This window comes from Falco cherrug, chromosome 6, assembly GCF_023634085.1.
Source record: "Falco cherrug isolate bFalChe1 chromosome 6, bFalChe1.pri, whole genome shotgun sequence".
In the NCBI taxonomy this organism is placed as follows: domain Eukaryota; kingdom Metazoa; phylum Chordata; class Aves; order Falconiformes; family Falconidae; genus Falco; species Falco cherrug.
In genome coordinates, this window is record NC_073702.1 from 28322941 (window position 1) to 28336516 (window position 13576).

The 13576-nt window shown below is 36.6% G+C and overlaps 1 protein-coding gene across 2 annotated transcripts in view; it reads left to right on the forward strand.

Moving 5' to 3' along the window:
* TAF1B (TATA-box binding protein associated factor, RNA polymerase I subunit B) overlaps nucleotides 1–13576 on the forward strand; it is a 53490-nt gene that overhangs the window by 15564 nt on the left and 24350 nt on the right. For both annotated transcript variants that reach the window (XM_055713873.1, XM_055713874.1), the window contains exon 8: nucleotides 746–845. In XM_055713873.1, the coding sequence (XP_055569848.1) occupies nucleotides 746–845 (100 nt within the window). The remainder of the gene's footprint in view (nucleotides 1–745; nucleotides 846–13576) is intronic.

Here is a 13576-nt window from a genome sequence, read left to right on the forward strand (position 1 = left end):
TTTTTATCTGGTATCTGGTAAGTCCCATCATATATATATTTTTTTTTCATTACATATATATTTAAAAGTCAAGAAAAATCCCAAATAATACTGTCAATTTACAATAAAACTGACTTACCAAAGCCAGTTTTTAACAAAAAATGCATTGTTTGAGTGCAAATAAAAAATAGATTATTTTAGTATTTATCAGTATACAAAATAATTTCTATTCATACCCGAATAAGACTTTTTTAAAAAAATAAGAATACAGATGTAATTAATGGGATTTCAGTTCTGTGTGTCTGCTCATCATTCTGTGACTTTCCTCGCTACCATATTACCTGACTCCAACTCCTCCAGCAGAATGTGTGTGTTTTTAAGTAAAATTTACTTAAAGCTTTAGAATTTTGGAAAAAAAAGAAAAAAATTCCATACCATTCAAAGGAGGCTTAAAGTGGTTTCAGAAATGCAGTAGCTGAAGAATGTGCAGAACAAACTCCATGTAAGCATGTTGATTGTAAGCTTACTGCCATAACATTGTCATTTGTCAATTGTATCTGCGCTTAAACCTAAAGGCCTGTTAAATAGTTGAACGGGATTTTGTCTGATGGAGCATTTAGGGGTGTGTAACTTCAGATAGACTTGCTTAGGCAGTATAATACTGGTGTTATTTCAAATCAAGCTGATTCGTATATTAATTTTAGAATAAACATATACATTTGTCATACTAAATACTATTTTGATTTGATTTTCTTTTTTAATGCAGGTTTGTTGTGGAAGGTCATATTCCATATTTGAATGTTTTTCAGCATTTTCCGGAGAAGATGAAATTACACGGAGTTGATCTTAAGATCTTTTGTGTAGAGGTAATTTTTTTCTTAAAGGGAAAGATTAAGAAAAATGACCAAAACTAGTTATCTTGTGGTATATCCATTTTTTTTGTCACTTTACTAATAAATAAATTAAATATATTCTTATGTTGTAGAGTTCATGTTTCACTTTATTGGAGCCTGTGCAGAAACCAGTGCACCCCATGACTTAGAGCGCTTTAATCTTTAACCAGTCTTATTAAGCTGACTAGCTAAGTTAAAATGAAATCAATAAGTACTTACGGAGAAAAATGTATTCAGAACTGCTCTTGAAACACTCAGAAATAGGATTTGGCTTCACGTCTAAGGGCAATGTAGTTGGGTTTTGTGCTTATTTAAAATGTCTCTTGTATTTGTTTGTAATTGTAATTCCATATTCTTTTCATAAATATGGCTTAGTTGCTACCTCTTCTGTTTCTTGATGTACTGGTTGAAATATATCAAACCTAAAATCTACATAAGGCCTTCTAGAAGCTGAATAGTCATGGACAGTCTTAAGTAAAATGTAAGTTTCCCTTATCTAAGGCTGTTACGTATTGTTATAAAGATTGCCCACTGCTGTCTGTATTGCAGAAAAAAAGTTTATTATGCATTTTTGAAGTGTGCAAATAAAATCTTAGCTTTTAAGAGCAGAAGGCAGCAATTCTGCTAACAGGAAAAGCTAGGTTTTAGTCTGCGATGAGGTGTTTGTAGCCCAAGCCGTCAGTGGTGATGCTGCAGGTAACGTTACTGTTCTCCATTATGGAGTTTATACTCAGCAGGTCATGAATTGTTCAGAAGCTAATTCGTAGCATTTTATTTTTTTTAAATACCACTGCTATCCTGTCTGGATAAATAATAATTATGACCTTAACTTTTAAAAATCAGGAGAGAAATTTAATATAAAACCTTTTGATTTCTTTTTCTGTCTTAGATCCTTCCTTAATAGAAAAGATACATTAGGTTGAAATGTGGGTGTAAACTTGGTTTTTTTTAAACTCTTTTAATTCTCAGTCTCTCTGCCTTCTTTGCCTCCATCCTTTGAAGGTATTTTTGTCTCTGAAAAATGGTTACACAGAACCTGTATTCTGGCCTGACTAAATAAAATACCGCCCTCACCCCCATAATCCTACAAATCACACAGATAAAATTTTCGTATGAATTGCAGCTGCAAAAACTTGTACCATGTCTCAAAGTGGGAGATCTGGTTTGCAGAGGAGATGACAGTTGCCCTTGGATAATCCTACTTATTTCTTTTGGATAGAGCTGGTTTTGGCATGCAGGATGATCTGATGCCAATCCTGAAGGTGATGTCATCAGTCCCTATTAGCTTACTTTCTCCCAGAGCTGTCTGTTTGGATTATTCCACTGTCCCTCCACAAGCACACTTCCACTATGGATTGTAACACATCCTGATGTGGGAGCAGGACTTTACAACTTGAGAGCCACAAACTGGTCAATTTAATCTTGTTCCACCTTTATATAAAAGAGGAAGTCTAGCCACTTCACCCTTTGTATTAAACACTTCTATAGCATATATGCCCATTACTTCTTTTCACAAACTGGGAAAAAAAGCCCAAATCTGATTTATTGTTTTTTCCTACTGTTGCTTATGATGAGCCTGTATCTAGTGTGGTCTGTTATTTAGCTTACAGGAAATTGCTGATCCAAAAGCTGAATTTGCGTAACTTTTGTACTTCCATCTTGCTTGTCTGTGATACTAACACCTGCACCCCTTGCTTCCAAAATATAAATAGATATACATACCAACCAAGTAATCTCTTAACTTTGTTTTCATTGAGATACATAGGTAAAGTTCTGTAAGGTTATTGTACAGTTTGTTTTCCAGCCACTGCAGTATTATTGTGACTTCCTCCTTCTAGGAATATCTGCTCCCTACTTTACCTTCAGTGTTCCTTTAGTAATGCATCCTCAAGTGCATTTAGTTTTAACATTTTTGACTACATCATTGGGCTGATAATTGCAAAAACCTTACTAGCCGTTTCCTACATCTTATATTTCAGAATTGATATTGCTGCTCATTGCAGCTCTGAGATTACCAATAGCTTACTGTATCTAGTTTTGACATCTGAGTTTTGAGAAATTCAGGAGATGAGGTTATCGTCCTGGAGCAGGAAGTCAGATTGTGTAATACTCCATCCTGAAAATACAGCATGCATTCTTTTCTCCTTGGTATTCTGTATGTAATATTCTGTAGACAATTATCTTCAAAACCTGTATGAGATTATGACTGTTAATAACCAGGTAGTTTAGATGCTCTAATGCCATTATTTGTTGTGCTTCAAGTCTGGTGAATATAAGCTGTAAACATGTTCAGAAATCTTGGTAACTGACAGAACTATTCAGTATGTCTCCTTTTTATTTTGAACAGACTTCTAGTGCATTTAATTGTGTCCTGTGCTAATTCCCTGCAGCCCAAATTTGAAACAAGAAGTAGTTATGTTATAGTAGCTTGAAGGATTTGAAGTCATACTAAGTGTCATTTGATCAGATGAAGCCTAACTTGGTAAGGCTTATCTTGTATGAAAACATTCTCAATGGCTTAAAGTTGGGTTTGGTTTTTTTCAGTAACTATTTCCCAGATACCCAAAATATGTTGAATTTGTACAAGGTTGAAGTTGTTATAGCTTTAAAAAAATAAATGCAGCAATGATTACAAGGTAAGTCACATCTACTTTCTATCTTTCTATGTAGTGACATGTGTATGTGCACAAGAGGTTGTTTTATACCTTGTCATTTAGTAGTATTTAGCATGCAAGTAGTGTGACTAGTCTCAAGCTTTCCGGCTGATGAACTTCTGTGCTGTGTAATATAGGAATGGAGTCCGTATCACTGACAGTTTTTCCCTGTCCTGCGTACCATTTAGCAATTAGAGGTGATTGCAACATCTGTCATACAAGGAGAGACTGAGAGAGATAGTTTTTTTATCGCTGAGAAGGCTGGGGGGGCATTCGGTAATACATGGCAGGAAGGAGCAGGGGTGGAGTCAGGCTCTCCTCTCGGTGGTGTGCAGTAGAAGGACAGGAGTCAGTGGGCACAAACTGAAATACAGGAAATTTCGTTTAAACATAAAACTTTTTTACCGTAAGGGTGATTGAATGGTGGAACAGGTGGCACTGAACCATCATGGAGTCCACGTCTTTAGGGATGCACAAAACCTGACTGGACACAATCCTGAGCAACTTGCTGTAGTTGACCTTGCTTTGAGCAGAGGCGTTGGACTCTATGATCTCCAGAAATCCCTTCCAACCTCAAGTATGCTATGATTCACATGGTATAGTATGCCTCATATTGTTTCGCATTTTCAGTGTAGGTGGCAGATAAGCCCTTCATATTCTAGTAATGGAACAGCTAATAAGAAGGGCATCATTCTTCATACTGTCCAAAATGAACTTGATTTAAAATACCTGACACAAATGTTACCATATCTGGACAGCTCTGTCCAGAAGTCTGGGAGCTCTGGGCACGACTGCCTCACAAATAGAAAAGAGCTTCCACTTGTCCGTATTGTCTTTATCATGATGCATAACTGTTAGACACGTGTCAGGTCCTAGCTGGAGATAAGTGCTACCTCACAAGTATTTTAGGAAGGATAAAAGTACTTCATAAAAGATCTTTGTGTAGAAGGAGTTGTTTATCTTCCATGTGTGTTTATCTTTCCATTGTTCCGAATCTCTTTTCTAAGCCTTCACTTGATTAGTCATCCTATTTATCCCTTTCTTTATTAAAATAATGTGTATGTTAGAAGTTAGCCTTTGGTAAATGGGTTTTACCTAAATGCACGATCAGAGAGTTCACAGGGTTTGCCTGTGAACAGCAGCAGTAGCAGGATGCTCCTGCTTGGTTCTTAGTTCAGAAGTGCTAAGTTCCCAATACAAGAGAAAAAAAGCAAGTTTTCATCTTACTCTGCAAAATTTTTTTCTAAAACAAGTATTTTTATTTCATTTGATTCAAACCTTTATTATGCATCAAGAAAGAGTAAGATACTTAAATTTTGGGGTTTGTTCTATGCAAGAGACCAAGGTTTTTTTCTTTTTATTTGCAATTTATTTCACTACAGTAAATCCTGGCTGGTCTTGAGGCTTGTGCCAGCAGCCAATATGTCTTTGATGAGCACAGTCATAATTTCTCTTTTATGTGGACGTTACCTTTCTTTCCTTTTCAATGCACACGATATCTGTTTCTTTAAAAGCCCGTTAGTGTAGGAGTTAAAGCTAACTTGTAAGTTAGTAGGAATATGTATAAAGTTCCATGGCTAATTTGCTTTCAGCTTGTTTTAATTTTATTGATAGTATATCCTCCGCTGAAGCTACCCACAAATTCCCTTTTCCATTTCTGCTTGAAGTAGGGATACATCTTTAAGATATGCACCTTCTGTTTTGCTTTTAGGCATTTATCTTTATCCTCATACAAAATCAATTGAAGTGTCCCTTTTCTCTTGTCCTTGCCGTAAATCTGTTTTTCCTTACATTTTTTAACTTAGGACTGTATACCTAATTATCTTTTATGTAAGTATTCTGTTTATACTTTAAAGTTGGTTCTGCTTTGCTATCTCGTTTACCTTTAGCTTTCATTACTTTTTATAAAAACTCATTACTTTTTGCCATATTTTACCCTTAATGCATTGTAGGTTGATTTTTTTATGCTCAACATTAATTTTTGGTTTTGATGCTCACATTCTTAACACATAAACGCAGACTTAAATGTACATTTATATATAGGTGAGCAGGTCACTCCCATGGCTGTTGGGCAACATGATTTACTAAAGCATTGAAGATAACAAAGACGTCACTTTGGAGTATGTGCTGTGTGCAACAGGATAGGTGTAGCCTCATAAATATCTTTCAGATCCTGTTGTTCCAAAGAGCTTTGGGAATGCTCATCTTTTTTGATGCACAAGTATCTGGACTTGGCGAGGAGCCCGATAATGTGATCTTATAGTGAAGTTCCCTTCTCTCAGCTTCTCCTCCAACTTTAAAATAATTCCTTTCTTCCTGAAGTTATTAAGAATCTCTCTTTTTCTCAGGGTTAGGGGTGCTAGGAGAAATTGAGCTTGGTGGGCATTAGATGAGTTCTGTTCAGAGTTGTCCACCAACCTGCCCTTGAAGATAAAAGGAAAGGGTATTTACCAAATTATTCTTGCTACTTCTGCCCTGGAGTGTGGTCATGGGATGGCTCCTCTGTATAGCCTTTCTCTTCTCTTTTTTTTTTTTTTTTTTTTCCCCTTTTTTAAACTATCTGCAAGTAGCTGCACAGTTCTAAGTCTGTCTGAAACCTTCTGTCTTTTACAAGGCCACTGAATGCTTCAGTGTTGACACACTGTGTTGTTGATATGCCTTGCTGTCTAGGAACTTATGTCTTAAAAATGCTTTTTTGTGTGTGTTATTATGTAATTCCATTCCTCTCAGTCTTCCTCTGTGTTTTTGGGGGGTTTTTAGTGTGGGGGTTTTTTTGGTTGGTTTTTTTTTTTTTTTATAATCCACTGAATATTGCTGTCTATAACAAGAAATGTACTTATTTAGACAGCTTTTGAACTTGCGGTGTGAGAAAATTAATATCCAAGTTACTTTTCGGTTGTCTTAGTTTATTGCACATTGTTATTTTTTTGTTTCCTTTTACACGTCCTACTTCCAACTTAGCCATATTAACAGAAGCTTTGCTAGGTTTGCATTCTGCGCTGTATAATTCACCTATTTCCATTCCTAGATGTCTTGATTCTTAGACAACTCCTACAGTTACTCTTCAGATTTTTACGTGATACAGAAACGCTTTCTAAACTTCCAGCTGAGGTGGATTTTCATTGACCGTAGAAAATTTTTGAATGCGTCCTGGTAAAATGGCAGCAATATGCTGTGCTTGTCAGAAGTCAGTGCTGTGGACAAAAGAAGAATCATGAAACTCAAAAGCATGTCAGGATTTTCTCCCGTTTCTCCCACCAACCAAAAGGCTTCTTATTTCTTTCTTCTCCCTGATAACTTTTTTTCTTTCAGGCTTAATAGCTTGTCATTGTAATGTGTATTTTTGTCTGTGTTAGATTAAGCCAGTAGCTCTGGGCAGCTTTCTATTGTGTTCAGTTTAGTAAGAGTTTTAATTCATGCTCCATTATGAACTGATGTTGGCTTTGAGGGGAAAAGGGAGAGTTTGAAAATAAATGTTTCCTGCCCCCCAAAAAAGTCTAATTCATCCAAGGTCTTCCTTTTCCTTAAAGTAACCTGTGATAGGTGTTGAAGTAGGTACCGTAATGTATTTATGAAGAAGACTGAAAAACTCTAGCTCTTTTGAGAATATGCCACTACAGTGTGGAGTCTATTATTCTGTATGATGCTTTGGATTTATTTTATTTTATTTGAATTGGAGGAGTATATACCTTGCACGCATGCGTTCACACACCCACGGCCTCCCTAGCCTGGATTATTAAATTTCTTACCTTTTATTTAGGAATGAAAGGCTTTCTTTAAACACTAAGAGATGATCATTCTTCTCTGTGCTGTCTGGAAACTTTCCAATCCTTTGCTTTCTTCTTTTACAGTATTCTATAGCTTGTATTTTCTTTTTGTTCTTCTCTTCTATTTCTTTCTTTACTTTTTTTAAATTTTGCTTGATTTTATTCTTGGCAACACTTTTGTATCTGTATTTCTCTGCCACCCATCCTTCTGTGTCAGTTTCAATCAAATCTCACCTGCTGAGGATTTTAGAGATCAGATTTCTGAGATGAATTTGCCAAGATACTCCTCTGCTATTAAGGAATGCTTCTGTTTTGCTCCTTTGTTCTGCACACTTTGCTTTCCAGCAGAGCAGCTTTTGAGTTTTGAGTACAATTAGGAGTTACGGTCTTCCAGTGAGACTTTATGGTAATTTTGATATGGGTCCCTTTAGCTATCTCATAAAGCAGCAAAAAGGTTTTTCAGAGCAGCTCCTTGTGGGAGCCAGAGCTTCAGTCAGCTCTCTCCTCTCGTGACCTTATGAAGGTTGCTTGACTGACAGGATATTTTTAGCTTCTATTTTTCCCATTACAATTATACTATTTTGTTCAGGATCTGTGCCAAGGTAATCATTCTAGAGTTCCTGAATCTCCCCTTTTAAATTTTCTTTAAATACTGTATATTAATGTGGAGAGTCCTTTGATGTTTAGAATTTCTTAAGATTATTTAAAAAACAACATTTGTGTTTCAGAGAGCTCCTCAGTTATTTCCTTGAAGCTTCTTGTGTGTAAATTATCTGGGCCTCTCCTTTGTAAGCTACTCAGTTTTATCAGATACTGGTTTGCTTTCTTGCAGACATAATTTTTCTCTTCCTTACATATGATTTTAATGAGATGGATTCATATTCTTTTTCCAGTTACTGAACAATTTTGCTTTTTCTTCATCTTTGTTTCATGACTTACCCATTTACCTGTGTCATTGAATTTCAGGATTTAGGGTTGGTTTTTGGTGGTGGTTTGTGGGTTTTTTTTAGTTTCCCTAGTGCTTACAGCTTAGTCACCTTTACCTCTTGTTTCATTGCAGAATATCTGTAGTGCTGTTTCTTGCCTTTTTTTATCCAGGGGATTGTGATTGTCTCTGAGCATTCTGCAGTCAAATCCCCCCTCTGCTTCAAATGGGAGAGCCTTTATTTGTGGTTTTCCATTTATCCCATTATCCCACAACAAAAAGAAGCATATGAAAGAGCTGCCAGGGAGCGTAGTGACCTGCCAGGACTGTATTGGAGAGGTTTAAAGCGTGTGCTTTCATATCTAGGAACTACATTTTTTTGTATTGTTTACTATCCTGCTTGAGAACATGGTTTAAACTCGGGATTTGTATTCTTGTGCTACTACCCAGTGTGGGACGTGTCTTCCAGGTTCAAAATGGTGGTGTAATGTTAATTGTTTATGTTACAATATAGTTAAATGTTGCCGAGTTTTACTATAGCAAGAAAGTTAAAGATATCGAACCTCAGATTTAGCCCCTCTTTCTGGTTCTCTTTGTAACAGGCACCATTACAATTTATATAGTGTTATTAACACTTGCTTTGTAGAAACATTTTTGTCTTGTGACCATCTAACAACTCAGTTGCTTGGTAAAATCTGGTTTGAATTAAATGGGATGTGCCACAAAAATGTTACTTGAATCAATTCAGCATTGTTCAAGCATAGTAAAAGCCATTTTGTTTTGTAAATTTAGCTGACAGGTTTAAGTAGTTTAAGATGCCTCCTGATTTGGATTTCCCTGTGAATGTTGGGGGCAGAGCAACTGTCAGGTAGCCTGGAGGAAAACATAAAAATGGAGGGTTTCTCAACGATTAAGAAAAGACGACTGTTCAATATGTTGATGATTACCCACTGTATACAATCAAAACTAGGACTTGGTTGTAGTGTTCAGCTTTCGAGGCTAATGGATCAATTTTAAATGTAATTTGCCATTCACTCCTTGTTAATTTCTAATAATCTCTGCCTGCTTGTTATAAAGTGTGAAGGTGTTCGTATAATTTATACTGCTGGGATGGGTTGAATAATTTGGCTGTGCTCTGACCAGAAGTAGCATCAGTATTACAGGCTTCTTGAAAACCAGTTCTTTGATTTTTTTATAGTACTGAATAACATGCGGAAACTGTCTATCACTTCTGTATCTAAGTGTATGCTTGGCTTATTCATGTTGGAAACACTTGTTTGCATTTTCTTGTTAGATACTTTGAGCTGCCTCTCTGTTTTGTTTTGTTTCCTGAAGTCAGGAGCATATCACAAATTCATAACATATTTTACTGTGTTTGAAATGCCTAAACTTAGACAGATAGGATCTTCCTTGGGAAGCTTTGAAAAGTAGCTACCTTTCTCACTTACTGAGAGCATTTTTATTAGATAACTTAAATGTAGATACTGAAGAAGGATAGATAAAGAATAGCAGAGGGACTTTTGTGAGAGTGTTGAAGCTTCTCTCTTTTTGCCTACACTCAGCTCTTTTCTTGGAGAGCTGGGCAAGCTAGTAGAGTTTGCATGCCGCTTTCACTCACAGTGGTATTTCTTCCCACCTTGCACTGTGGACAAAGCCCAAGTACTTTTTCATCATTCTTTCGAATACAGGGAAAAATTAGCATCTTCTCACACAGTGAAACAGATGAGCGGTGAACTTTATTGCAGCACAGGAAAGAGTGAGGTCTGTACTCAAACCATGAGGTGCTCAGGGAAGATCACAATCTTTGTGAGGATGACATGACTTAGGAATAGCTGTAGAGCATGCTGCTTGTACCTGCCTTTCTCCAAATGTAGAGCCAGGGGCTAGAAGTCCTGGGTTAACTCTGAGCTTATATGGCATAAGCTTATATGAACCTGTAATATTGACTACTGAAGATCCTTAGAAATCTCATGATGACTGTTTCTAGCGTTGCTAAAAATAGAGGTATTTGTCCTGCTTTTCAGGCTAATGCCTCCCTCAGGTTTGCTAGTATCACTCCTTGATTTGTACGCTGAATTGCATGCAATGTGGCTGAGTGCTTTTATGCAGCAAATATTTCATTCTTTGTGACTGTTTTATATCAAAGATGCTATTTATGGTACTATAATTTCATCAACTTAAAAGCAGAAGGATTAGCATTTGCTTCATTACAGAGTTTGGGTATACGAATAGAAGTTTGTAAACTTGACAGTATGTCTTAAGTGCTGGTGTTTCTTTAGTTGTGGGTGTGGATTTAGTCTCCTAATTATAGTACTCTTCTAGGAGGAGCAGTGAAGTGAATCACTGTTCTAGGGCTTTATGTTTTTTGTCCCACTGTCTAAGGAGGAGTGAAATTCCTCTGTCTACTTTTGTATTCTGAATATTGCATGAGGTCACTGTACTGAAATTCTTACTGTAGAAATCATTTATACCATTTGGTAGACTGCTTTGATATTGCTAATTTGATAGGTGACAGTAGATGCATTCTCTAAACTGACATTGTTTTGAATGTTGATGTGTTAAATAATTTTCTAGTCTAAATACGGTTTTTAAAATAAAATGGTCTGATGACCATTTTTTATGAGTAAACCTTGTAGAAAAAGTGAAATGCGTATCATTGATGCAAGTAAAGGCCACCTATACTTGCAGAAGTAATTTTTAAAGAAGAATGATAATTCTAAGCAAAAATATCCCTCTGCAAACAAAAGTATACCTACATATATACATATAAGTTGCTTAGTCTTCATCATTCTATTCAGTCTTGTTTTTTCACTTTTGTTCTCTTCTTTCCTGATAAAATTCTTAATCTAATGTTATGAGCTGTTTGGAACAAGTCTTGAAAAAATGCTGCCCTCTTGATCGGATTTATTAAGGCAGAGGAGAACAAAAAAAAGGGTCAGCTTTCCCCATTCTGTATCTACTGAAATATACAATCTGAGCTTCACAGTTATGACAACACAGATGGAGCAAACACAACTTGAAACTTCTCACATTTTCTTCTTGTCCAACAATTGACTTAAGAAAATACCTTGAGTCTATTTAGAGAAAATAGTAGTAAATAAAGAAAAATTGAGAGGGAAGGAGACCTACAAAGACAGATATAATGCAAGTTTTTGGGTTTTTGTGTGGCATCATTACAGTGGGTAAACATTGCACACTAGTTTTTGGTTTTCTTAAAAAAAAAGATTATACTTCATTGACTGATGAGATGCTATTAAAACACACAGATACACTTATTTTTCTATCGGTGTCTGTTCTGTGTCCAAGCACACACATGAAGTGCATGTCAATCAACACTTTTGTCCATGCTGCTGCTGTTAAATTGAATGTGATTAAAGAATACGATCTGTAGCATTCTCTGAAAAGCTGGTGTTATCAATGCTGTTACGTTCACCTACCAGCCTTATTTTAAATATCGGCGTGATCTTTCTGTGATCCCTTCATGATGCTGTTTTTGAACATGCAGTTGTTGCAGCCCAGCTACATTCGAATTATTTTCTAATAATTCCTGACTTGTAATAAAGGAATGGAGATCAAAACCACTTTATGTTAATGTATAAATCTACTATGCATCCATATCTTAAATACTATATGGAATTCTGGTTGGGTTTTTCGCTTTACTTAACTTCAGTCTTCTCAGAGTTGCAGAACTAAGAGGTACAGAGAGTCACAACAAGGATCATCAAATGTAGGGACTGTTTTCCTACAAGAAGCAATTAATATTATCTACTTGCCTTTCAACCTAAAGAAGAAGTGACTGAGAAGAAGATGTGGTGATAGTTTGTAGAACGTGTTCAGGAGGCAACTGTTCAATGTCTCTTCCAATACAAGGACTGGGAAGTGTTGGAAAAGATTGCTGGTCTGCAGGTTCAGAATCAAACAGCAGGAAATGGGGTTTCATACTTTTTGTGGGTAACTCATGAGACTCCTTGTGTTAGGATGTTCTGGATGTTAAAAGGGCCAGATAATGACTGGACTAATGCCATGAAGGAAAAGGGATCTGGAACTAAAAAATGCAGAGATCACACTGCTGACTCAGCCACAAACTGTGAAGCTGGACAGGCGTTTGGTAGTGTCGTGGCTTGCTGGATTCATAAATTCCTCCCTACACCTCTCTCACTCTGGGTGCAAGGTTAAATAGATCGTTGTGGATTGATGTGGTATAGCCACTTTTTTCTTGTTCTGGGATTTCAGTTAGGGTTTCAGTTTGTGGTTTATGTGTTCTGGGGAGACTTTTATTAAGATCGTTAAACTTCACTTTTCATTAACTAGCTATCTCACAACAACTCTTTTTTTAAGTCATAGTTCAAGTCTTCGTTAGGTGAACTAAATACCGTCCTTTAAAGTTTCAGATTTAGAGATCTGGGTTGTTTCTTACTCAACTTGAAAAATGTTGAGAAAGGATTAAATGGTAAAAGTATGCAAAATCATTGCTTAAAAGGGGTATCTCTAGCCTATGGCAAAGAATCCAAAGCAATGAAAACTACAGTTTTCTTAAGCAAAAACATTTCTTTTTGAAAAAAGATTTTGTGTGCTTAGATTTTTCTAGTGATCCTTGGGTTTGTTTTGGTGGTGGAACTAAAGGAAATGTGTGTTTAAAACCTCACAGTGTAAAATTCCTTCCTGTTGAGTAGTAGTGATGATCCTAACACCAGAAGGAGGAAGGAACGCTTGCAAGAAGTGTGGCCCAGAAATGTGGCAAGAGGAGAAACATGAAAAGCCATATAAGAGTAAATAAATTCTAGGTCATGGGAGAGCCATCCTGGAACGGCAGAGATGGCAGCTTAAGGGGTTTTGTGCTTTATCTGTAATATTTCTAAACAGGCTTCAGTTCTATACAGTTCTCTTTTGGCCCTAAAAGTAAGCACAGGTCTTGCATTTGTGAATAGACTAAGCTAATGCTATCTTCTCTTCATGTCTTTGAATAGCGATTAACGTTCTAAAGTTAAGCATATGGAATTTAGGAATTACTGGAATGAAACTGCTTTAGCTTTTAGCTGAGACTGATGTGTAATTGCGCTAGGGTGTAGTCATTAATCATTTAATCTTGTATTGTTTCTAAACAAAGATAGCATCTTAGTTTAGTGTGCAGAACGTAGTGAGCTGCTCTGTATATCTTTTTCTTTTCTTCATTTAATGGGGGGAGTTTAAGCCTGCATTAGTGCACACAACGTGACGCCAGCACAGTTGCAGGGTATTTGGTTCTTTCTCTTCTCTTGATGCTGATCATTCCCCCTCCTCACATGATGGTGCCTTCAGCTGCCCAGTGGCTGTGCCTCCAGGGCCGGGCTCTCAGGGTTGGTGTTGTGCTGCTCTGTC